Raw genomic sequence first — 25,295 nt, 5'->3', positions numbered from 1 at the left:
TGCACCTTCTTGGAAGGGACCCCTGATTAGCAGCAAGCCTGACCCCCACTGACACCATCTAATTTTCAAAGCACTGTCTGTAACAAGAGCAGACTTCCTGAGCCAGAAGCATTTTTGCTTTGCTCCTTCATGGACCATCCTGCAAAATTTTTCTATTTGCCTCCTGAACACTTTCATGTTTCCAGTGTTCCAGAGCATCTGACAGCAGCAGCTCATGTGGCTTAAAGTGGAAAATTCATGAAGGAACACTTTCTTTTGCTTCTTATAAAACTAAAAGTCTCTTTGGGCTAGTCACTCCCAGGTCATTTCTGCAGCAAGCAGGAGTGCAGTCATGAGCCCAGCTCACTTCCTCCAAGCTACACCTGACTCTGCACAAAAGTAGCACAGAGGCAGTATCTGATTTGCTGTCACAATTCCCTCTGCCTCCCTCAAAATCTTGGTGCTGTTGGTCTATAATTCAGCTCCTGCCACTCAGCAGTGAGCACTGCCCCTGTGGAGCCCACTGTGGGAGCCCGAGGTATCCACAAGCCCCTTTTCCCTCCTAGTTTTGCTCCTCTTCTTTCAGAGAAATAAGTATAAAAACAAGCACCTCTAAGCCCAGGCTGACTTTTAAGATTTGGCATTCCAGAATTTGACTAGATATTAGGGAAGCTGGAAAATGAAAAAAAAAGACAATGAGGAGTTGGAGGCAGTGAATCTTCAGGACGTGTTGGGGTGCGTACAACCACATAAAATTCAGGATCAGGGATGGGGAAGGAGCAGAAAGCCCAATCACAGACACCCCCTGGGACCAGCACAAACAATAACAGGACGCTCTGCTCTGCATATTAACGCACATTAAAGTTTGTGTTTATGCATGAATGTTTTCCTAATGCCCTGAGCTTGATTATTTACATGGCCAAACTCCCAAACATCTGTCAGAAATAAGTACTGATTATAACTACTTATTATAAAAAATAAGTACAGGGGGAAAGATAAGCCAAGGAAGGAGTAAAGGATGTGGCTTTAAAAGTAGTTTTCTCTCCATACCTTGGTGGAAAATCACTGCTGTAGTGCCTTTGAAGGTTGAAGAGTCCTCTCCACAGGTCTTGGGCAGCTGTGATTCAGATCATATTCATCAACTTATATTTATTCTCTGGATTTGTGTTTGCCTCCTGACCAGTGCTAATTGTGGAAGAAGGCCCAATTTCTCAATATTTTAAAATATTAAGGATGTAGGACAACACAGTGGTGTAGACTAGGGATGGGATAGGAACACCGAAGTGCCCAAGCAAGAGCCATGCTTGCATGTTGGCATTTTGGATTTAGGTGCTGACAGCAGCAGCAGAGAACAAGAACAGTGCTTAGAAAGGTGAAGCCCTCAGCCACAAGATCATCTGCCCATCAGATGATGCCATGGAGAACACCAGAAAATTTGTAAAAGTAAAGCTGGTTGGCCAAAACCCATTTGGTGAAGACTGGTGGGTATCCCAAAACATGAAGCTTTAAGTTCTCCTCAGGCTCAGCTGATATAAAGTCCAGGTTTAAGTAAATGGATGAGGAGCAGGATCTTCTTTAGGGGTCAGTCCCACTTTAATTAATCTGGCCCTGTTTACTTGCTCCCAGGCTCCTTGCCAGAGTCAGGTGGTGCCTGGTCCTGAAGGGCTCCTTCCCAAGCTCCACTGGCACTGGCTGTGCTCCAGCAGCCCCAGGAGCAGACAGGCTCCAGCTGCTCTTTAGGGGAAGGGGAGCTGTCAAACTGTGTTACCTGAGGCAGGATGTGAGCTCCCCCTACAGCCTGGGGTGACACACTCCTGCCACCCCCAGGACACAGTGCTGCTGCTCCCCATTTTAGAGCAGCCATGTGCACCTGGACCAACTTTTACATCCCTCTGACTTCCCAGCTCCAGGAATCAATCCATCAATGGGCAAAGGTCACTAGCAAAGAAGTGAATTAAGGAATTTGCCCTTGTGTTTATTAAGCTGCCAGCAGAAGCAGATGCCACTATCCCGTGCAGATGACAGTAAAGCAAAGGCGTGCCAGAATCTCTGTAGCTCCTGCTGTGGCAGTAGCAGTGCTTGTGGGAATAAACACCAGTGTGATAGGTAAGAGTCTTGGGACTCAGCTTTTGTAATTATTTATTTATTCATCTCAGTCTTTGCTTTGCTTGACTTGTTGCTACCACTCCCATTTTCTACCTGCAGAGTTTTCAACAGGTTTTATATCAAAGAATTGTAAGTCAGAAGTTCTGATAGATTTCTTTTAGTCCAGGGAAGAGACATGTCTGCAACCAGAGCAGGATATCAGCTCTACCAGACACATAATTACACCCCCACTGTTCCTCTTGCCCTCTCAGGACAAGCTCATTCCCCTCTGATCCTGAAGCAAATAGTAGTTTTGCAACTGCCTGGGCCAAAGTCATGTTGTTCCTGATCTGTCCCTGCTCTTCTCAGGCAACCTTGCCATGGCCCTGCCTCTCTGGACAGCACACTTCCCTGCCCTGGAGGCCCTCACAGCAGCACTGAATATTAACTGAGGTCCAGGTCAGCTGAAAGCAGGTGCAAGGTCACTGGGATGCAATCCTGGGGGAATTTCACCCTGCCTGCTAGAGTCCAGCGGTGTCTTGCTCAACTGGGAGTTCTCTCCCTGCAGCTGATTATCAATGGGCAGAGGTATCTCATACCCTGCTCACAGTATCCTTATGGAAAACCAGTGGTTTTTCCAGCAGATAGGGACCAGCAACACAAACAGGGAAGGAGAGCCACAGGACCATTGTCCCTATTTTGCCCTGCAACCACAGGTCGGTTACAGTCGCTCAACAGGATGGACTAGGACAATTCTGAAGGTGCTGGACATTTCCTGGAAGACCCAGTGCTGTTCGTGATTCTCCTTGATGCACAGGACCCTTGGTCAGGGTCCTGCACATTCCCAAGCCTGATCCCAGCTCACTCCAAAGGAATGCCCCTGCAGGGCACATGTATAATGCTATTACCTTTTAAAGGATTAAGAGTGTTTCTGCTATGCATGCTCTGGAGTTGCCACATGCCCATCCTTGTCAGTATACATCCTTGTGAGTAGCCAGTAAAATAGGAGAAAATAAAATCAATCTTTTTAAAAACAGTGCAAGTTGTCACACAACTGAACCAGGTTTGTAGTTACCTTGATTCTACCATGGAGATAAATACCATATTATGCTGCCTCTTCTTAAGAGAAACCAACGAAGTCAGACTTCATGGAGACTTTCAAAGTTTTGTTGGTATTGATCCTACCATACTCAAGTTAAGACCTCTTGAAGTCCATATTGAAGTCCACACAGCTGGTACAAAAATTTCCCAGACTTAAAATACGTTTCTCTTAGTGCAGAGAGGGGGAAGCAGCTCTGTAGCAATTGGGACGATCCCATCAGAAAATCCTAAACACTGTAAATAAAGGATATGCATAGAAATTGAAATAAGAGAGGCAAGACTTTTCAGAGGGTGTTTATTCTAGCTGGCATTTCTGTGCTACTGCCTTAAAGCAAACTACTCAGAAAGAGTTACACCTTCTTCAGCCACGTGCTACTTCTGATCCTAGGACTTGGAGACAGATTTTTTTGGCCGTTGGAGCACTTTGCCTGCAAGAGACAAAGACATGAACATCAACCAGGAATGAAGTTGTTCAGGGAGAATCTAACTTCAAGTTCTTCACTTGCTCTGCCTTGGCCCCAATAAAATCACCATATATATTCCCTTGGGTTTGCTCTGGCTCCTCAGCAGATACTGGTGCTTCACACACCACATGTGAAGCTGCTGCCAAGACTGCCCTTTTCCTCTTCAATTGTTAAGGCATTTTTTTAAACACAAATACCATTTATAATGGTGTTGCCACACTTTTGAGAGACTAGTGCAGCTATTTACAGGACAGTAAAGGCCTAGACTACTTGTTCTCAAGATTTTACATAGGGTAAAAGGAGTCTGGAATCTGCCCAGTGAGAGTTACCCAACAACTTATTGGAAACAAACAAGTAGCCAAGTAACCCCTGGGATTCCCTCCAGACAGGGATTTTGCCCAGTTTCAAGTGAAAACTGCTACAAGTTCATCATCATGACTCACCTGTGAAAGTTTTCAACATCCTCCACAGTCTCAGGCAAAACTCTTCCTTTAGTTTCAGGCAGAAGCAGCACCAATCCACCCGCAATCAAACCAAGCACAGCTTCAAAACAGAGGCACAAAGAGCTTGCAAGCATTTATCAGCCACTTGCTACTGCCAGACTGAATGGATTTGTCACTGACATTTTATTTTGTCCTGTATACAAGGTGTGCACCTCAAGTCTCATGTGCAAAACTGTCATGCTGGTGCAAAAATGGAGGATGTGGCTGCTCTGTGGAGACAGCACCAAGCCAAGTCCTCTTGTGAGTTGTGCACGAACTAGAACACCTCAAACTGGACAGATCCTTCCTTTGTAGAGGAAAGAACTTTTTTTTTTTTTGCTAGAGCATGACAGAAAACACATTCCATCTTTATGCCATTCATATAAGATTAGAAAATGTGCACACAATGTATTCTCTTCTAAGCAACACGATCAAATTCTCCTCTGATAATTTCTTTTATCCAGTTTGTACATGTTTGGAATGTGTTTTAAATCTATTAAGTGCCCTGCTAAATGTCCTGTCTGTCAAAATCTGCATATTGTCATTCAAGGTATTTTTCTATAAATAATGTGCTGACCTAAAGATTCATAAAAGTGTTGCAGGCCCTGACCTGAGAGTTCAGGTCACTAGTCTGTAAAACTTACCTTGCATTTATTTACCAGCCACTTTCCGAGTAGCTGGAGAAGAGACAGTTAACAAAGTATCAGAAAAGCTGAAGCATAACAGCAGTACTTGTACTCCATTAAATAGGGAATTACATTAAGTTCTAGGGTTTGACTGCTGGACAAAGCATAACTCACAGTAGAGCAGTAAATCAGCTTTAAATCCATCAAATATTAAGCTCATCAAAAATTTTATGAGTTCTTTGCCATCTGTCAAACACATATTTGACTCAAACTTCCTTTAAAATGCAAGGAGAAATCATAGGGGCAAGGGAGGCATGATGCATAAACAAGTTCCGGCTTGTCATAAACTGAAGGCTAAGGTCTTGAAGAGAGCAGGGGGCTTCTGCTGAACTTAAAGCAGCTGTGTCGGTGGCTTTTCCCTCCCTTTGGAACTTGGGTCCCCCCCTGCACCCTGGAAGGGGCCGGCAAGGAGGGAAGGTGGCACTTACTGAAGACAACCAGTGGCAGGTCGTGCCAGATCTCCACCAGTCTGTAGACAATGAATGGCACGATGACTCCACCAATATCACACAGAGAGGAGCAAACCATCACCCCGAGGTTCCTGGTTTGGCAGCAGAGGGATTATGTTAGTGTCAGAGTACTGCAGTTGGAAAGGGGTGGATCACAACTCCCACCCTCACACAGGACAGATCCAGGCATTGTGTGGAACTTCAAAGCCCTCACCAGAACCCACCCTGGTTCTCTCAAATTTTCCCTTTATTTCAGTCATGTGAGTTTCCCCTTGTCTAAAAGAACATTTATTTTCTTTATTAAGCTATCTTTCTAAGCATTTTAATTGTGCTTCCCCTACTTTATGTTCAATAGTACCTATGTAGTTCTGACACATTAGAGGATAACTTAATTTAGCATAACACATAACATACACATCAGCCTCAACTATTTGTTTCCAGACCAAACACCAACTGGGGAGAGGATGCACCTACCTGATGTAAGTTGGATACAGTTCTGTGTTTACAAAGCAAACCATTTCAAAAGCCATTGTAATTCCCATTCTCCCAATGCAAGCAGTAATCACTTTTAACCAATGTAGGTCTGCAGAGAAAATACATTCAACACATTTAAAAGCATCCCAGGTGTCAATTGACACAACAGTGTTATTCTGTGGGACCTCTGATCCATGCCAGTTGATGTTTTTAAGGGATGGTTGTTTTTTTTTTTCACCCGTGTGAGTGAGGGAACGAGAACAGTGAGGACTCATGAGCAGTGGCAAAGGGACCCTCCCAAAGCAGCATGGAGGAGCCAGAGGACAGGGTGGGGAGCCCCATGGGGTTCCATTCAGGTGACTCACCCTCCGGGATGAGAGCTGTGGCAAGGCAGGCGGCCCCAGCCACCAGGTTGGACACGGCCCAGGGGTAGCGCCGCCCGACACGGTCAATTGTGACAATGATGATGAAGGCAGCTGGAAACTCTACAAGAGCAGAGTAGAGGAAATCCAGGTACATGTTCTCAGCAGCCATTCCCATGTGCATGATGAGCCCCTGGTAGAGGATGGAGCTCGTGAACCTGGGCAGAGAAGAGCATCCTGAATTTGTTAGATAGCAAGAGAGCAGACATCCCTGTCCTGATGGAGTGGTCAAATCCAGAGCTCCAAAACTAGCTGTCTTGTGCTATATTCTTACCAGTTGTACATCAAAATGAGCGTGTTCTTTCTTATCTGTGGTGTCCTGAAAAGGTCCATCAGTGAGGGATTCTGCTTTCCACAATCATCCTCTTCAAATTTAATATCCTATGGAAGAGCCAGTACATAGCACGTTAAATTTCTCTGGGAGGAACTGATGCAAGGTACTGTCATGATGCTTACTTGCTCATACAAGCAAACCCTGAGCTCACCTTAAAATGGGAAGGCATCTTTTTCTGATTTTTTTTAGCCATATTTCTGACAATTTTCATAGCTTTGTCATTTTTTCCTTGAGATATCAGCCACCTGGGAGACTCTGGGAGGCACCTACAATGCGAGTGGATGCCATTATACAACAAAACATAAAGCCTACCTATTCTCCCATGAGTGGAGACTTTGGAGGGATTAAACAGAAGCCGATGATTTTTTTTTTATTTTTTTTTGGTTGGGTGGGTTTTGTGTACTACTTCCCACTACCCCAGTCAGGAAAAGTAGTACATCCCATGGCTAAGACTGGAAGAGGAACAGTTGAGGTAGTGGCTTTAGTCAAAGAGGAGATTGCTAAAGATAAATCAGGGAGGAGCTTTGAGTGAGAGTAGTGCTGTCACCTTATCCAGCCCATTCACCACAAACCAGCTCCTCTTAGGGAGCCATTTTTCACTTCTGTCAATACAGATTAAGAACTACTAACTAAGTTAGAACTGGTTTACCAATTACAAAATATGGTAGAAGGAAGGCAACAAATTTCTTTCTACTCTTCCTAATTTTCTGACCCACCCAGACAATTTCTCAAATCCATAGCACTCAATGCGAAACATATTGATTAAAAAGAGAGGAGAGAAATGAAAATTAAGGAGGACCCAAGTGTTAGTTTTTTGTCAGTTGGACCACAAAAACTGCACCTTCTCTGCCTTGAAGGAACATGCTAACAGCCTGGTACAGTTATGTTAGACAATCTGTGAATAGCCATGTTTTCAGACCAACTAAGTTATGCCAAGGCAACTGTTTTCATTTATGAATTGTTTAAAGAAAGTAGTAAATTATACTTGTCCAACTTTCCCCCAGTGGTCTCTCTTAAACACAAGGTCCAGTGAGGTGCACAGGCTAGGATTCAACAAGATCTCAGTTGCTGAGACTCCTGTTTCCCTCTCCCTTTTGGTGGGAGCCTCCTCCTTGCACCAAGGGGTGTGTGCGGCAGCAAGGAGCGCCCAGTCTCCCTCAGCACCAGCATCAGCAGGAGAAGCAGGGAAGCAGAAGGAGCCGGGATTTTGGGAGCTGGGCATAGGCATCTCGAAGGGCACTCACCAGTAGTAGAGCAGGAGGAAGCAGGTGGGCAGGGTGACGGTGAGCTGCAGCCACCGCCAGTGCGGGAGGGCGTAGGCGATGCCATCGAAGAGCAGGAGCCCGACGGAGAAGGCGGCCTGGTAGAGGATCCCCACGGTCCTGCGGTACTGCGGGCCCACCACCTCCGTCACTGTGGGCGGGCACAGCCACGTGTCAGCGCCACGCTGCCCCACACGGCAGGAACCACCCGGGGTACGCCGCAGGCCCAGTGCTGCGGTAACTCCTTGGAGAAACCCTGGTAATCATGGGCTTCCCGGCATAATGCCTCCCAACAAAACCCCCTGCTGCACTTTTCTGGCACCCAGACTCCAGCAGAGAGGAGAACACTGCTGCTGGCCGAGCACTGGCCTAAGGCCTCCAGCAGTGTCCTCTGCTGCAGTAAATCAGGCACTTGTCACAGTGCACAGATGGGTTTTGTTGTGAAATCCAATGCCAACATACGTAATGTCTCCAACCCAACAACAAAGCTGAATATTTTGTTCCCAAAGAACAGGCTTTCAGCCTGCTTCTCACTCCAAGGAATAAGGAAGGCCTGTATCACAGGATGGCTCTGAGCTCCCAGGCCAGGGTGGGATCACTGTTCATCTGCACAGAGCCACACATCTGTGGGTCTCTGTGTCTTGTTGATACAGAGTTAAAAGTAACTATTCCAGCAGGCAGGCACAAGCCCAGTCAACATTTTGCATCCAGCTGTGCAACTTCAAGAAAGCAAACTCATCAGAAAAAGAACAGTAAGGAACTAATTAGCAGCCAAATGAGCTGCTGAGTTTTGGAGCCACAGATTAGCTAATGCTGCTCAGCTGAAGATGCACAAAGACATCTCCTCAGGCTCAGCAGCACTGAGCCAGAAGCCGCTGAAGGGTCCGCAAGCAGAATAACAGAGTTATTCTGTCCTTGTATCCTTCCCTGGACTTTCAGTATTGGCCACCCTCAGGGAGAAGATACAAATTTTAGGGAGCTTTGGGCCTGGTTCAGGATCTTTTCCATAAGACAGTTTCTAGAGATTCCAGGAGTAACAAGATGTAACAGAAAGAAAATATCAGAATGAGGCAAATAATTGTCCTGAAAAGGACTTCACACTCTAAAACAGCTTAAAGTTCCCCAGAAGAGAGGATGGATATTTTATTTGTGCCAGGAAAAGATTTAAGAGGCCAAGCAAGCATCCAGAAATGCACAGGAAGGAATAATCATGTCTTAGCAGAAAGAGAGTCTAGATGGTGGGATAGGTGCTTTTTATATCAGACATCTGGATAACTGAATTAGCAAAATTCCCACACTGAAAGATTTCATGGAAGTTTAGGGCACTGACCTTTACATTTTTACCAGTATCACAATGAACGGCGTATCTCTTAGAGATATTTTGTAGAGCCATCTGTCACCCTAACCCAGCTAATGTTCTGTTGGTCAGCTTTTAAAACAGCAGCAGTTAATCTGCTGCTTCAGTGATTGTTTGCAGTCTCAGGACAAGAGACTGAACTCCACTCCTGAAAAATCCCAGAGAAGTCCCAGGCAGCTCTACCCTGAAGCAGAAGGAGGTCCTGAGGTGGTCCCAGACCCAGCCTGGCTGCCCAGCTGTGCCTCACCAGCAGACACAGCTGGTGCAGGACGCTGGAGAGAGAGGCATCCACATGGGCTGGCTCCTCCATGGCTTGGCCCCGACTCAGCCCAGGGCATACAGACAGGTACACAAATACCTCGTCTTCTTATCAGCAAGTACGTGCTGTTCTTCAGTTATTTCTATGTTCCCTGTTTCCCTCTTTGTGTCATAAAAATGTCTGAAGTTTTCCACACCCTCTGCCTGCTTCTTTAATGGTCTCCTGTGTCCCCATCCTGTTTGCACCCAGGGCAGAGGGGCTGTGCCTGCCTGGTCACCTTCCCTATCCAGAGCCTGATGGAAGGAACAGGAGCCATGGGGCCCAGACAGATCTGCAAAGGTGAGCTGCACCACAGGGGAAAGCCTATCTGGGGTAAGAGCCCTAATACACCACCACTTGCTTGAGCTTTGAAGGCTACTGTTGGTTCTCCCTAATGACAGTGCTTGAAAACATCCTGGGGAGTCAAAGAGGAAGAAAACGCCTTAATAAAATACCATGGGGGGCATTTTTAAAATGGCTTCTTTTTCAAGTTTTTTGGAGTTGAGTTTTGTTCCTTCATCATCTGCAGCTAGTCTGGCTCCTGGGAGCAGGTCCTGCACTCACCCAGGATGTAGCCTGCAGTCCAGCAGCCCTTGCTGACCAGCCCTTGCAAGAACCGGATGATGACTATCCACAGGTAGCTGGGCACGAAGACCAGGAGGAGTCCACACACAACATTGGCAACAATTGTTGTTAAAAGGCAAAATTTACGGCCAAACCTGGGTTGGAAAACGATAGGCATGAAGCAAACCACTAGTCATGGAAGCATTTTAAACTAGTAAGAGCTTTGTGTATCTTCAGGGGGAAAAAATCCAATTTTGCCATGCAATATAGAGATGGTTTTTTTCTTTGCCCATTAGTCACTTATCTGCTTTTCTATGCCATGAAAAGCTACTGCGCCGGTTGCTCAGTAATTCCACAAAAACTTTCAGGAAAAAAAGAATAATCCCATGTTTATGTATATTACATTGGGACTGAAAAATAAGTAAGGGTCAATATTATGATTCTGATAGTTCCACATGCACCAGATTTATAAGGGATTTATTCACCACAACCTTTACCTTTAAAAGAGCAGTAATGTGTGGATCTACTTGTGAGTGGGCTGCATTTCTCAGCTGGAGCAGCTCAGAGCCTGCTGTGCTAACAGTCCTAGGGGAGCAAGGGGGAAAACAGGCCCTCGAGTACTGACATTTGTTTCTCTTTAACCCCAGGTGCCTGAGCCAGGGAGTCTGACTCTCTGAACAGGGAGCTAGAGGGACTATCTGCTTTTTTCACAGTGGCTGCTGCTGCACACATCTGGCAATGTGTGACAACTCTTTCTAAGCTTCTCCAAGCTGCAGCCACACAGAGTGTGACAGGTTAAGTGGGAGATCCAAACCATGCATTTCCTGGCTTTGGTTAACATCTGAGGGCTCTGATACAGCACAGTAGGAAGTTTGGGGTGAACAATTCTAAAATAGAATGGGTTCTGCACGGCTGTCTGAGCAGATCTGTGCTAACCACCTGACACAACCTGAAAGGCAGGGTACTGGCTCGTGCTGCCACTGAAGGTCCAGGGGGATGACCTTATTTTCAGAAGAGCAGAGATGATATCACTTGCACAACCTTTATCTAGGTTTGGCTGCTGAACATTGATAAGGGAGATCAGAGGGTTTTGCTGTCAGCCGACACATACCTGTCTGCAATGTAGCCAATGTTTAAGGAGCCAATAAAAAACCCAGCATTCACAGCAGACTGAAAGAGATCCAACTTCCAGGAGTCCTCACACACCAGGTCAAACTAAAGGAGCAACCACAGTCAGAGACAAAAGAGTGAAATGAGGAGCTGACTCACATCCAAAACTCTCCTTCACTTCAGTTAAAGATTTAAACTTGTTTAAATGGGTCATGTTTCTGGGTCAATGCCTGTTTTGCCAGCACACAGAAATCCTACTAACTTAACTAATTGTCCAGCATTAAAAACTGGAAAAAGCCCTTGAGCAGTTTACTGGCATGTCCCATTCATGTCTCATCTCTCTTTTCTGGAAAGAGCATAAGTGAATTATTATCTGTCAAAACTGGCACCCGAACCTGTGTTGGCCCTCATTGATCAAATCAGCATGGATCTGACAATTACCCTGAGTTTTTCAAACAGGTTTTTTTTGTGGTTGATGGTGAGCATTTCTAAGCAGTTCTTGTTGCTTCATACCCTGGCATGGAAGGGTACTGCCCACTAAGTGCGATGCCTTTACTAGAAGCTTCTTAGATGCCTTCAGGAGCCTGCCTTGTCCCAGGTGCCAGGGAGCACTGGCCTTCTGGAGGAGGGTGGAAGTACCTGCACCTGCCCTGAGGCCGCAGCATTTTCTCTCTGCTCTGGTCTTTAGCTCAACTACATTGTTGAATGTGTCTGGAGAGCAGACATTTTTTTATCCAGGGCCAAGCTTTTTAGCACATGGATACCCGCATATATTTGCCATCTAGTCTTGTCCTACCTTACTGATAGAAATACATAAAAGTTACTAGAGAAAAAGTTATTGCAAAGACTTCTCCTAATATAACTGAGAATCCCTTCCCTTCCTCCTGGTAGCTGGGTTTAATTGAATCTATGTATCCATAATTAATACAAAACCAAATATTTCTTCTGATGCTCTTATGGGACTTCCCATGAGGACCTTCTTCCATGTGGAAACTTTTGCTTTGAAATAACACAATTTACACTGCACTATCCTTTCCTTTTCTTAGTTGTCAGAGCAGGGGACAACATATCAGAGCCTGACAAGTTTCACAGAAACAGTGACAACAAGGACCTCATTGACAAAATGCAGAGTTATGTGACACATCTGGTTACCCCATGAAGGAAGCAGCCCGTGGGCCTGGCCTTGCACCCCTTCAGCAGGAGAGGGGAGACAGCTGATGTGAGAGCATGACTGCATAAGCCCACACCGACTGCAAGTGCTCAGCTTCCCACAACCTCAGGAGATGATGGTGGGGCCATGAGACCCCAGGATCCGCTGGAGCATTTTCCTGTGAGATGTGCTGCTGAGCTGCTGCTGCAGAGAAGGCCTGGCTCAGCCTGCATTTGAGGTGCCTCCCTTCCATATCTCACAGCCCATTACTTGCTGAAAGAAGTACACTTAGAGTGCAGCCCCTTATTCCAGGACCAATCTCTTACAAAACTATGAATGCTGAAGTTGTTGTGGCACAGATTTTAACTGCTCCTGTTAAGACATACGGGGGAAAGAATCCTGCCCGCCCCTAAACATTTGGTGGAGCTTTCTATGATGAGATCAAGCTTGTCATCCCAGTTACTGGTTTATTTTTAAAGCATCTGAACTGCTAAAGTACAGCAAGTAGCTTAAGTACTACTTTCAGTTTATTCACGCTCCTTCTGAGAACACAGTTTCTACAGTTTATTCCTGACTTAAGCTGTTTAATTGTGGGAAGCAATACCTTTCCTCACACTGACTGCAATTCATTTTTATTTAAAACCAATTTTAAAAGACATTATTCATTAAAAATAAAGAAAGAAAAGGAAGGGGGTGGGGGGAAGAAATCATTGCATTGGCCAGTTTTGTTTGCAGCACTGCTAGCTGCACTGTTTACACACCTTCACCAGTTGGACCTCTCATGTGACAGCAATTTCATTCAGAACTGGACTTTATCTACCTGGGGATTTATTTGCTGAAATATACTCTGCTCCCCAGGTGGAGATATAAGCCTCCTGAGCAGCCAAGGCAGCATTTCACAGCAAGGACAGAGGGACGATGACTTGTAAACCCCCAAGCGCAAGTTCACAGTAAGAGCCAATCCCTCCTCCAGGTAAGCAGGGCATATTTTAACAGAGCCAAGGCTCCACCAACCCTCTCCCCCAACCCTCACCTGGTCTTTAACAGAGGGGACAGGACAAAGGGGGTTGTTTTTACCTCTGTCACGATAGAGCTCCCTGGGGAGTCGTAGACCCAGCCATCCCGGCAGGGCCCGAGGGGGACGGGGTCCCCAGTGCCCCCCAGGCTGCCGAGGGGGTCGGTGCAGCTGATGCCTGTTGTGTTCCAGTCCACCTCGTACCTCCTGCAGCGGCTGCTGAAGCTGGCCCCGTGGCCATCCCACTCGGGAACTGTGTGATTGAGCTGCTCCTCCAGGCTCCAGCCACAGCGCTGGCTCAGCTCAGCCACCCCGGGGCTGGAGCAGCGGTGCTCGGGGGTGAACCCAAAGAAGACGACCCCCACGTACACTGGGGTGAAGGAGGCAGATAACAAACACAGGACAAAAAAGGTTTGCTTCTGGAACCTGTCAAATTCGCCAACATGCTCTAAAATGTCATCTAGGGTTGGCATTTTGGCACCCAGACCACCTCAAAAACCTCAACTAGGTCCTCTCTGCAGCCCTGATATATTTAGTTAGCAACAAAGCCACCTAAGTTACAAAGATATTTGACCAAAAGTCAAGACTAACTCTATAAATTATTAAACTACATGTTGCAAGCTCTATTTTTTAGGTTTCATTTGAAATCAGACCTTAATTCACCCAAGGCGAATTTCCCTTTAACCCCTAATCAGAGCACTTATGCATTCCTGTTCTCTGGAACAGCCCCTATGGGTCACAGCCCTTCAGGTTTTTTGGGGGGTTTTGGGGTTATATTTTTACTTAGCCAAGTCAGTTCATCAAATAATAAGCATTTTTAAACAGCAAACATAGGTGGAAAATTCTACCAACATACAAGCAACACGTGGGTTTAGTGCAGAACAGCTGGGCACCACATGAGCAACGCTTCATAACCAGGATCTGTAAAAATAGGTGGGTACACTCCGAAAAAGGAATGTCTACACATTGAGCCATAGAGCAGTAAAGGAACAGCTTTCCTGAAAACTCCTCTGTCACATGAGTCTCACCCCTCACCCTCTTCCATTCCCAAGGAAAACCTCTCCCCATCAGGGAACACACTTTCACCTGACCGTGTTTTTGCAGTGATCCAAAAGAGAAAAAGCATTCATTACAGAATTATGCACTGGGAATAGCTGTGGAAAGCCATACTATACAGTGTCTATGGCCAAAACAGCTATTTTTTTTTCTTTATCACAGAAGACCTATAGGACTTCAGGTGGGCTTCATTGCATGCACCTCAAATAAATGCAGTTGTATTAGGCTCCAGTGGTACATTGTCCTGCCTATGGATAGACACCAGCTACTCCCATATCTTTTGCTGACAACAGCAGCATTCCATCAGAAAGAAAAGACTAAGTGGAGGTAACATTTAAAAGACGTTTTAAAAAGTGAAAAATTGTCTGGAAAGCAATTGGAATAGCTTAGGCAACAAAGAAAAAAAATTAAAGACACAATACACTCTGAAAAAAATAAGCCAGGTTAGAAGGCCATTCTGGCCCAGGCATTGACACAGAACTTCATCTCACTGCTCATCAACTACAGACCAAAACTGACCTGAGCAGTTGTGAAAGCTGCTTTGCAAACCAACACATCAAAATCATTCCCTACATCACACAGATGTGCTTTTTCCTCTCCTGCTTCATCCTGTTCTCTGTCAGGAACATCTACACCAAGTTAACAAGAACTCCTGAGCTGTGTCACCCTCAGCCAAGCACAGCACCACCCCACTCCAGACCTTTGCCTCCCTGGCTGCAGGAGCTCCATGTGGAACTGGGGAGGGGAACAGGGACACAAACATGCAGAGCAATCACCACACTCTGAGCCAGCCTCTAAAACCTTCCTCAGCAGGGGGAAGTGTGCACTCAGCTGGAGCCAAGGGAACTGAAGTCAAAGCCTGCCTGGGATGTGGATGAAGCTAAGGCATTAGGCTACATCTTAAAAACACACCCCAAACCCCCTCACATCACTTCTTTTCCAACAGTTTTATTTAAACAGTCAGTAATGGCATGGAAAAGTTTCCCTTGAACTACAGAAGTTTGATCCACACTGGGCCAGTTTTCCCCATTTCCCACCTTCTCCCTGGAGCCAGCCCAGAGGGGGCTGTGTGGACTCTGCCAGGCAGGGGGTTTCTTTGGGACGTTTCCCAAGGAGTCATGCTGCTGACTAGCAAAGCTTCTGCTCCTGGCCCAGCCATTTGTACAGACTCATCTGGGCCCTGCTATTCTCATAACCCTTCTCTCCACATAGTTAAGTAGAGTACTCTGGGAAAAATTGTCTGGTGAAGCTGGTAATGCATCCAGCTCTCTATGAGGCAAGATTCAGCCAGGCTACCTACAAATGCCTGGGTAAAAAGTGGGCAATAATTCCAAGACCAGGCACTGAAGTCACTCACTATCAGATACAAATTATAACATTGTTTTTGCTCAGATAAGCACTCCTAGACAGAACAGCTCTGTACTACCTAAGCCTTGCTAGGCACAGCCCAAACAAAGAGACCGCGTGATTTTACACAGGAGAAATCATTTCATGCAGTTGGTTCACGGATCAAACTCCCAAATGCCAGCTTTGATGACCTAGGCAAGGGAAGCAGCACCCTCTGACATGCATTGAGAGAACTGTTGTAATGATAACAGATGGAATTAAAAATACATCATCAAGCCTCTCACTTCACCAAGCTCTCCTAATTAAAAATATGAAAATTCTGATTTAAATTTGAGAAGATGCTTAAGCCAAACTGACTCACAGCTACACTTGTAGCAATACAAGAGGAACACCCAAGCCTGATTAAAGAAAGAACACACCCACCAGGGCCTGTCTATATATTCTGATCCTTGTCATCAAACGCTGGTTCTCATTTTGAGTGACATGATTGAGGTATTAGCCATCACAGCAGGATAGGGCCTCACCAGGCTGGTGAGCAGCATACAGAATAGTGCAAGAAAGACTCCAGACTTGAGATGTGGGATTTGGAATACCCACTTCATATCTTTTATTGAAATTGCTGAATATTTTATATTACACTATTTTGATTCAAAATGGAGTTTTTATAAAAAGAAACCATTGTTGAAACTGAATAAGCCAGCCAAAAGGAACAACAAAAAGTTTCAAAAAATTCTGACCAATGCATGTTCTTGTATAATGCTTTGAAACCCTAACATTGTCCATAATTTCATTTAGGAAACACCTGGAGAGGAGCAGAACTGCTAGAGAAAAACTGACTTGCATTTATCACCAGCAACATTTCAAATTAATGACCATGGCCAGGATCATAGCATACAGACTACAAATTAGGTTATCAGAAAATATTGGCCCAGATTTATTTTCTTGAAATTAATACCAGAGAGAGGCATTATGCAGACTAGGGCTCCTCTAGTCCTTGGGTTTTTCTTTATGATGACAAACTGGGTAGTGCAGACTGTATTATAGGAACTCTGCCTCTACGTTCTTGAAGAGTCTGGCTCTCTGTGCAGTTGGCCTAGTCCAGCCATAATCAAGGAAAAAAAAAATCTTTGGGTGCTTATCAGCTGCTTAGGCAAATACTGATGAAGTCAGTCATATAACCAGTACCAAAAAAAAAAAAAAAAAACCATGCGAAGAACAGCAACCATTTCAGGCTAAAGCTATACAGAATTGTACCTTTTAGTCCACACCTCTGAACCAACGATCTGTTTAAATTAGAATGGATATTCAAATTTACAGGATAAATTAGACCAGTTCCAAAATTTACATCAAATCATCCCAACACACAAAAGTTATACTTTTCCTTGTCTCACAATGGGTGAGCCCATAGAAGAATACCCTGCCGGCAGGAAGAACAAGTTACTATTAAGCAAACCTGAGTAGTGAGGATCAATAAATACAAGGAGTTAAAACGATAGTAGTCGGATAACTTGAGTCTCAGAAGCCAGGGGCTTCATTAAGCCTTAATCTTTTCCTTTCAAAGGTTTCTCTTTTTTAAGCAAGCATTTAACATCTATGCTGAGACTTAAAAAAAAAAGTGTCCTGGCTAGAGAGAGTCAACTAACTCAGCCAACTGGATGTCAGAAATCCAGTCATTACTGAACAGATCATTGTAAACAATCAAGAAATCTTTCTCTTCTTCCCTTTTCAATGGTTTCTTGTTAAAGGCAAAATTCAGAAAAATCTTTCAGGCTGAAGTCCTCGTATTTGGTTGGAAATGTTGTCCTGTTATATATAATCTCTCTATATATATTTGATTAGGCACAAGAAGGGTTATTAAATATTCAACAAGTCCTCATCACTATCATCATGAAACGATGCTGTATTTGTAGAGTTCTGTGCCTGACGCTGGCCTGGCTTTGCTATTGCTTTTGTTTCCTTTCCTCCGTTCAGTAAATAAGATTTGTTATCACTGCCAAAATTGTGTGGCTTCTTTTGTGGGTGCTTGCTCTTGTCTAGTCCTCTTCCTGTTTGAATCTTTACATCTGGAATGGTTAACACTTCATCCTCACTGTCCAGGTCATCCACATGGAGAGAGGTAAGGGCTTCAGATGTAACAGACTTGGTAGCAATGTGACCATTCTCCTGTCCTCCTTTGGCTGTTCTTGGATTTGGTGCTGCAACTTCCTCCATAAGCCACTCTGTCTCATTCTCATTAGCTTCTTCTTCACTGCTTATCTGCAAGAAAAGAAAAGAGGAGAATGCATCTGCCACTCCAGACCGACACAGATACTGATCTCCCCAGTCATCAGACCCCGCAGCATGCAGGGCCATGGTTTAAGGCAGCTGTGAGAGAGCAAACACTGCAAGAGCATCACTTTTCACTGTGCTGAAACAGACTTGGTTCTCTTCTTGTACATTGACATGTTATTTGGTGATTTATGGACTGCTCTTCATTTCCTCAACTCCAGCTTCCTTTCCCATTTCACAAAATAAATATATATATACACATCAGCTATGTGGCTTTCCTGATGCCACACCATATGGTTTCCATGCACTAAAGGAGTTAGGAATTGAGGAGATTATTTATTTATTAACAAAGCTTCATATTATAAAAACTTGACAAGAAACAAATTTGATTTTGTCACTGTATTACCTTTGTGTATTTGTAAGAAACACCAGATGATCTTCTGCAGCAGTTTGTTATCTTGTTTATTACAATTTCCCTAAACAAAGGAAAGAATACTACATTAGGAACACTATATCCACTTATTAGCCCTCACTTTTCTTCTGGAATTTTACCATCAACATAAAGCATGTCAGCAAATGAGCTACAAACTATCACACTGACCCTGAACCACTATATCAAAATCCAGTCTGTGATAATGTACACCTTCCCCCTTGCTACAGCTTCAGTCTGACTGTACTGAAACCCCTCTGGCCTTCACATCTAAGGGAAAAACCCCAAAAGTCATCTGGAAAGCAGAGGAACAGCAGGACTTGCACTTTTTCCCTGACACTGTTGTATGGATCTAGTCTCACCCCATGAAAGTGGAGGGATATCAAATACTAACAATATTGTCACAGTGTTTTATGCTCCTTAATTAGCAGCTGCCCACAAAAGACCAACTCAGTTTTACACCCCAGCCCTCTTTACATGGGCCTTCAGAAAGTAATGGAGAATTTGAAGGAACAAGCAGTTTGACAGCTGATCCTGCCAACTGAAAAACAGAACTCACATCTCTAAAAGTTTACCATTTTCTTTTCATTTCTGGCAGAAAACAGAGTCCTGACAAAGAAACTTCTAAAGCCTCTTAATAATTTCTTACCTCCTCTCTTTTTTGTAGAACAGCAAGATTATGAGACACGCAGTGAGAACAACCAGGAGGACACTAAGCACGGCACCAACAGCCTGGCTTCTCCTTGAAAGACCTTTATGTGCAAACTGCTGCTGATTGTTTCCTGGATCATTGGTTGATCTAGCAATGTAAATTGAAAAGATAAGGTCTATTGATAATTTTTTTTAAACTGGATTAGAAACAGCAGATTAAAAGAAGACATGCCACGCCATCCTGTCATTCCCATCTAACAACTGCACAAACTGAATTTAGGCGGGTTTGCCTGTGTTTTCAAGCTAGCAGCCAGAAAGGAAACACTTCCAGAAGTAGTCACTCCATTTTTCACAGTGAGGCTGCCTAACTGTCAAGAACATTGCAAGCACCTAGACACAGACACTCCCCTTTTAACACTGTCCCCTCACTAATCAGTAGATTAGCTGATCATATTTAATTGCAGAAATGCTTCATTGCTCCTTGAAGACCGGTAATGATTTTCCATTGCAGGTTAAAGAAGTGGGCAGATAGAGGGGAAGGGAAGTCTTTGTCACAGCTTTGAAGTTTTCCAGACAGTAAGGCAAGGGGGACCAAACATCTCACCCACAAACTGTTTGCTCCTCTCAGTAACATGAAATAGCACGTTCTGTCAGCTACTTACTTTACTTAGGGAAAACAATTACATTAATTCCACTGTGCCCCTCCAGCTGTAAGTCCAGATCAGTTTGGCAAGCTTTAATTCAGTAGTCACGTGCCAAACGCTGCATACATGATCATCAATTTATCTATAAGCCTACTTTTTTTTAGCTTTTCCCCTTTTCCCAATAACTGTGACAAATAAATACAAAAGAGCCTTTTGCTGAGAAGTGCTGCTTTCAGGAAACAGTTATCTACTCACATTAATGGACACACAGCAGATGTGTACCAGGTAAATAAATACTGGCAATCTGCTGTCTCATGAAGGAATTCAGGGATGCCTTCCTTCGCTTCTGGATTGCAGTGGAAGAAAATGGTTGAAGACACAAACTTTGTTTTATCTTTACCACATCTGGAGTCAGATGAAAATATGACATCCAAATCATCATCTACAATGAGAAGAAAAAATAGTTTACATCCTTGAGAACAGTCTGTAAACATTAGACCCTGGAAAAAAAAATAGCTAGCTAAAGGAAATCATTGCAGTATGAGCACAGATGAAAACAGGAGATCAAAGTCTTCCAACTTCAATTCTTTCTGTCTTCAAGTGTCAAGCCCTAACCCCTATTAAAGCCATATTTGCAACTGAGCTTACACAGCAAAAAAAAAAAAAAAAAGAAAAAAAAGAAGAAATCTAAATTATGCTAGACAGACTTTGAATAGCTTTACAGAAATGGATTAGCATAGATGTTGTCAACCAAGAACCATTTTCTGCTGAAGCAATTCACAGAGTATCAAGCAATTCTCTCTGGTGAACACATACTTACCATCAACATAGTACTTGGCATTTCTGGCAGAACCAACTCTCCGAACGCGCCGCTCATTGGTTTTCACCTGGCAGATGTTGGCTCCAAAGCATTCTGGGGAACTTGAGTTTGTTATACCAGAAAGTTGAATTTGATACACATATTTATCACCATTTGTCCGTACATCACCAGAAGCTGTGTACAGCCTGAGGAAAAAGAGGAAAAATCTATTCTTAAGTCTAAATTCACAGGTTGGGGTTATTCCCAAGACTGGCAGCAGTGGTAGATGCTATCACTGGTTGATTCCAGGGCATGCTGAGTGTGATTGAGCAACCAGAAAAGATGCAGGACTGTAGATTACTCCTTGAAGTAGAAATAAGGATTATATTTAGCATAAAGATAATCCTTTGCAAGCACAGAAAGCAGATTTTTCCAGCTATACTGCCCTCAATGTGTGAGTGAACATGTAAATACCTTCAAAGGTTTAAGACAGTATGAAGACAAAAGTGTGATTCAGCGGCTCATACACCCTACTGACTGTAAGAACCACCTGGTGTGCTCTGCAGCTATGATAAATGGCACAGTTTAGCAATCTTCTCCAGAAAGGTAACTAGTTCTACCATTCTGCTGTTTTGGGGCTTGTTTGGGGCTTTTTTACTCACTTGGAATAAACATCTCCTAATGAAAAGTTTTTCCCAGTTGCAGGATTAATGACTGTTCCATTCACCACCTCTACCTCCTGCTGCTTCACAGCACAAGCTGCACGTGTGTCCCACGTGATGTAGTAAGCACAGTTTTCTTCATCAAACCTATCAAATAAAAGATAAAGCTGATGATTCCAGGAAAGAGTAACAACCTTTTTAGCACCTTGAGAAAAGGAAAAGACAACTACAAACCCACATGTGACAACGTCCTGCCTAAGTATCACACCTAGAGTAAGCTACAATATTCAAGCAGCACTCAAAAAAAAAACCTACCTGAAGAATTACCTTGGATTTTTCTGCAGTTTCATGATTTTAGAAGACTTGGCTGCACCTGAACTTCCTACTGAAAATTCCAGAATTCCCACAGTGTATCAAAGGGTTTTGTTGATATATTTCAGCTAGCAAACACATCAGGCTGCTTTTCTGCAGCACATTAAACCTGCCTTTTATTTAAGCAGGACAAGAGGTAAAGCTAATGCCCTGGTTCTGGCCACGAAGCAAAAGTCCTCAAGTTTTCTTAGTATTTGTGATCATGCATATATACCTTATTTGAGAGAGCTTCTGGTTAAATACACTGTATTGAGGCAAAAATAATCTATCTATTAGCTCAATCACTTACCTACAGAAAGTGTTCTTTAATAAATAAATTTTGGACAGAGGTTAGAGTGGTTGTACAATGACACTGGCTACTGACACTGAAAACAACAGCATCCGAGCCATTGTCAGATCTAATTCAGAAGCAGAATGCTTAAAATTTTTCCCAGAAATTTTAGGATAAATAAAAAATATTATGTTTATGAAAAGGAACAATTGCACAAACTCCAGAAGACCCTATGCCTTGCAAGTAAAGACCATAGATTATTTTTGAGACTGTCCAACAGAGCAGAAAGTTCCTGTCTTGAGATTTAAGGGTTTACTAGAGAGGTACATATCAGCCATGAAGGTATGTAAATTTATTACTCACCTCTGCAGCATGGGCATGCCAACTGTTCTTGCACATTTCAGTTCTATAATTGTTGTTACTTTCTTATTTTTCCTACATTCTTGCCCACTGGAATAACTAATATACACTGTATCACCTAGAAGAAAAAAAGGTGACAAAAAGTTTTTGTAAGCAGCTGTCAGAAATTTCCTTTGCCCTCTCACAACTGTAGAATCACAGATTCGCTGAGGGTGGAAGGGATCCCTGGAGGTCATCTGGTCCAAACCCCCTGCTCAAGTGGGGTCACCTGGGGCCAGCTGTCCAGGACTATGTCCAGACAGCCTTTGATTATCTCCAAGGTAGCAAACTCCACAACCTCCTTAGACAGCCTGTGCCAGTGCTTGGGTAACCTCACTGTAATAAGAGGGTTTCTTGATATTCAGATAGATAACTCATTTCTTAAAGCATTAATGACAACACTGTTAAATTACTTCAATGTTTTCTCATGCCTTAAACATCACATTTGGTTTCCATTTTTAAACTGAAGACTCACTGATAAAATATTTCAAAATAAAAGCTTCACCATAATTTAAAAACTACTGCAGCCAGGCTGTAAGATTTAAACCTTTAACCTCTAGCTCTCCACAGGAAGAAAAAGGAACCCTACCTGTCACATTCAGCTTCTGTGTATGAACAAGTCCAAGAACTTGGACATCTCCATTGTAGCTTTTCCTGCAAATACTGGCTCTTTCAGGACAGCCCGTGGGTCCCTCATGTACCCTCTGACAGAGGTTCACATAGTACCTATACAGAACATGGAAGAAAAAACTTCTTTAAAATTCTTTTAGGATAAACTGAAGAAGTGATACACAAACTTGAGAATCTTTGTGGGAAGCTAGACAGGTTGCAAGAAACTAAATCCCAAATTAGCTGACAGACTAAAACATGTACTAAGGTTTGGCAGATTACTTCTAACTATCATTTTCAAGTAAAAGACTGTGCAAAAAATAAAACTGCTCATTAACAGTGACTAATCTGGTAAATTTTGACCTAGGTCCAGACTAGAAATTGGAAGAGAGTCAAGAAATATCCTGAAGTTTTTTCATTTATAAAAGTTATAGTACTACCCTAAATTCAGCATCTCCTCAGAGTTATACCAGCTCAGATATGTTAGAGCAGAGAACTGCTGGCAAGGTGGTGAATGAAGCATTTTGCTACCCCACAGTTTATCATAAGTTTAGAATTAGATGCTGTCATCCTTGCCAGTTCGTTTCTATTTCCTAGCTGGAGGAGGGAGGCTGGAAAGGTTGATGACTTCCTCACATCCATATTTTCCACTATGCTAATACATTGAGGAATATGGGTGAAAAGCCCCAGTAAAACATCACAAAATAAGTTGTACATTTGAGTCAAAAGAAAGCAACTAAGTAATTAAGATTTTTCTTCAACAAGTTTAAGCATCAAAAAAAATAGCATTTCAGCAACAAAATTATATTTAAACTGCTATCTTTAAAATGTAAAGTTTTTTAATAGCTTTTAGTTTAGATGTATTCATTCTTTAAAAAGGGTTACCAATAGAGGAAAAGGGTGAGAATGAAGAATGTGATTTCTCAGTCCCTTCAGATAAAATGGGCTCCTTTCTCAGTTTTTTTCATTTATATGAAGTGTTAAGCACTGACTGTTTTAAGACACTGAGCAGGAACTAAATAGAAATTCTATGCCACATTGCAACTTTACTGATAAGCAAGCTGCTCCCTGTGAGTTGCTCAATACTCACGAGTTCCCATTGTGGAAAAAGATCCATGATCCTGTCAGGGAAGAGAGCATTCTCAAGTCATATGTTCTGTGTTTTTGGACAAACTTGCACTCCATTTTCTTGGGAGGACAAACAGCTTGAGTCTTCCATTCAAATGTCACAGCACAACCAAGAGTCTCACTGAGAAGGTATGGGCTCCCAACACCAGCATTTTCATCACATGTAAAGATAATGGTAGATTCCCTTTTTGCAGTTGCTATAAGCAGAATGGTTGGAAAAAAAGAAAAAGTGTATTTTACAGGAGGCTTGCAGGCATATATGGATTTTAGTGCAGATAAATCTGTGTTAGCTAACATCCTTGTACATAAAGTATAGAAAGTACTTACTGCTACTACAGAATCCCCACTTTTCATCTCCCTGGTAGTTTTCAGTTGTAGCACACCATGGCTTATTCCTCCCTTCTGTAATACATTCCTCATAGGTCTTCCCTTTGTACTTGAAGGGGAACACACAGAGCTCTCCCTTGTCAGTCACTGAGAAGGAAAGGTATAATCTCATAACTACACTCAGTAGAATAGAGGCATATCTGTATTCAGAACCTTATTCAAAGCCTGTACTTCAATGCTAAAGAAAGGTCAGTGGCAGACAACAGAAATACCGAAACACTGAATTTAAACCCGATTAGAAAACCAGACGTAGCATACAACTAGCAACAATCATCCCTACAGAAAAGTTGCACAGTCTCTTCCAGGGAGATACACGTTGATGTTGCAGATTAATACGATGCTTGTGATTTAGCAAAACGGCATGTTTCTATTGCTGTATGTAAAATCTAGGTTGCTTCCTCCTGTCACAACAAAACCTCCTGTTTTAAGGGAAAAATATTTTCAACATAAAGAATGGGCCTGCTTGGATCTCACCTGGAGGGCACCGATCACCTCCTGTGTACTGCAAGATGACTGTCTCATCCTGGTGGCTATAGTCCATTCTCATTTCCTTTATGTTTCCAAAGGATGACACACCATTTTCAGATGTCAGACACACTGCCCCATCTCTGCATTTTCCCTGGGGCAAGCCCACGCTGCACACACCAATGTGGTAATTGTTGGAGCCAGAAAATACCTGTGTAGACAATCAGAAGCATCACAGCAAGTCTAGAATCAGTACTTAGAAAATCACAAGTGCTTTATAAAACCAAGCCTCAGGCAGCATTTGCATACTGCAGAAGGAAGAGAGAACTAATTTTTCAAGTCTGGCCTTCCTTAATATGACAAAGCTGCAGATAAAGCACAAAGGATCACAGATAAAATATGTTCACCAGACCTGCTTTCTCATTCAAGATTCTGTCAAAGGTGAAGATTTCTCATTCCTTTACCCATCACTGTGTCCATTAACTTCACTCTCAAAAACATTAAAATGTTATACTCTCTAACATTATTCCCTCTGTCAGAAGCCAAAAAGGTATCAATACTGACCACAGCACATT

The 25,295-nt window shown here is 43.4% G+C and overlaps 2 protein-coding genes and 1 long non-coding RNA gene across 4 annotated transcripts in view; 1 reads left to right on the top strand and 2 right to left on the bottom strand.

The window, feature by feature from the left end:
- Positions 1 to 3,423: 3,423 nt before the first annotated feature.
- On the bottom strand, positions 3,424 to 13,891 carry LOC102061951 (solute carrier family 22 member 2). Its single transcript, XM_026794147.2, has 11 exons — positions 13,295 to 13,891; positions 11,069 to 11,172; positions 9,958 to 10,112; positions 7,721 to 7,889; positions 6,628 to 6,742; positions 6,417 to 6,523; positions 6,086 to 6,300; positions 5,721 to 5,829; positions 5,226 to 5,338; positions 4,073 to 4,172; positions 3,424 to 3,593 (listed from the first exon to the last, which is right to left on the bottom strand). The coding sequence occupies exons 1-11, from the start codon at positions 13,703 to 13,705 to the stop codon at positions 3,527 to 3,529; spliced, it is 1,665 nt and encodes a 554-aa protein (XP_026649948.2). The 5' UTR covers positions 13,706 to 13,891; the 3' UTR covers positions 3,424 to 3,526.
- Positions 9,565 to 22,857, top strand: LOC141728558 (uncharacterized). 2 transcript variants are annotated; one of them, XR_012579621.1, is made up of 3 exons: positions 9,565 to 9,693; positions 13,076 to 13,190; positions 19,001 to 22,857. It is a non-coding gene; the product is annotated as an uncharacterized LOC141728558 (long non-coding RNA). The 2 variants fall into 2 exon arrangements; XR_012579620.1 differs by lacking the exon at positions 9,565 to 9,693 and having other exon boundaries at positions 12,925 to 13,190.
- Positions 16,206 to 25,295, bottom strand: part of IGF2R (insulin like growth factor 2 receptor) — a 56,221-nt gene continuing 47,131 nt past the window's right edge. The window contains exons 38-48 of the mRNA XM_005488129.4: positions 24,730 to 24,931; positions 24,196 to 24,342; positions 23,831 to 24,065; positions 22,721 to 22,857; positions 22,096 to 22,210; positions 21,090 to 21,236; positions 20,449 to 20,633; positions 19,884 to 20,070; positions 18,983 to 19,132; positions 18,310 to 18,379; positions 16,206 to 17,891 (exon numbers count right to left, since the gene is read on the bottom strand). Of these exons, the coding sequence (XP_005488186.3) occupies positions 17,490 to 17,891; positions 18,310 to 18,379; positions 18,983 to 19,132; positions 19,884 to 20,070; positions 20,449 to 20,633; positions 21,090 to 21,236; positions 22,096 to 22,210; positions 22,721 to 22,857; positions 23,831 to 24,065; positions 24,196 to 24,342; positions 24,730 to 24,931 (1,977 nt within the window). The 3' untranslated portion in view covers positions 16,206 to 17,489. The remainder of the gene's footprint in view (positions 17,892 to 18,309; positions 18,380 to 18,982; positions 19,133 to 19,883; positions 20,071 to 20,448; positions 20,634 to 21,089; positions 21,237 to 22,095; positions 22,211 to 22,720; positions 22,858 to 23,830; positions 24,066 to 24,195; positions 24,343 to 24,729; positions 24,932 to 25,295) is intronic.

This window comes from Zonotrichia albicollis, chromosome 3 (assembly GCF_047830755.1).
Source record: "Zonotrichia albicollis isolate bZonAlb1 chromosome 3, bZonAlb1.hap1, whole genome shotgun sequence".
In the NCBI taxonomy this organism is placed as follows: Eukaryota; Metazoa; Chordata; class Aves; order Passeriformes; family Passerellidae; genus Zonotrichia; species Zonotrichia albicollis.
Note: the sequence above shows the minus strand (reverse complement) of the source record. Positions and strands in the feature narration are given on the sequence as shown.

Bases quoted from the DNA above. Each gene is read 5' to 3' on its own strand.
- LOC102061951 (XM_026794147.2), bottom strand. From the start codon at position 13,705: ATGCCAACCCTAGATGACATTTTAGAGCATGTTGGCGAATTTGACAGG. The intron at 11,173-13,294 runs GTAAAAACAACC...TTGCTCCTTTAG, and splicing joins GGAGCTCTATCGTGACAGAG to TTTGACCTGGTGTGTGAGGA. The intron at 6,301-6,416 runs GTAAGAATATAG...TTCTCTGCCCAG, and splicing joins CTCATTTTGATGTACAACTG to GTTCACGAGCTCCATCCTCT.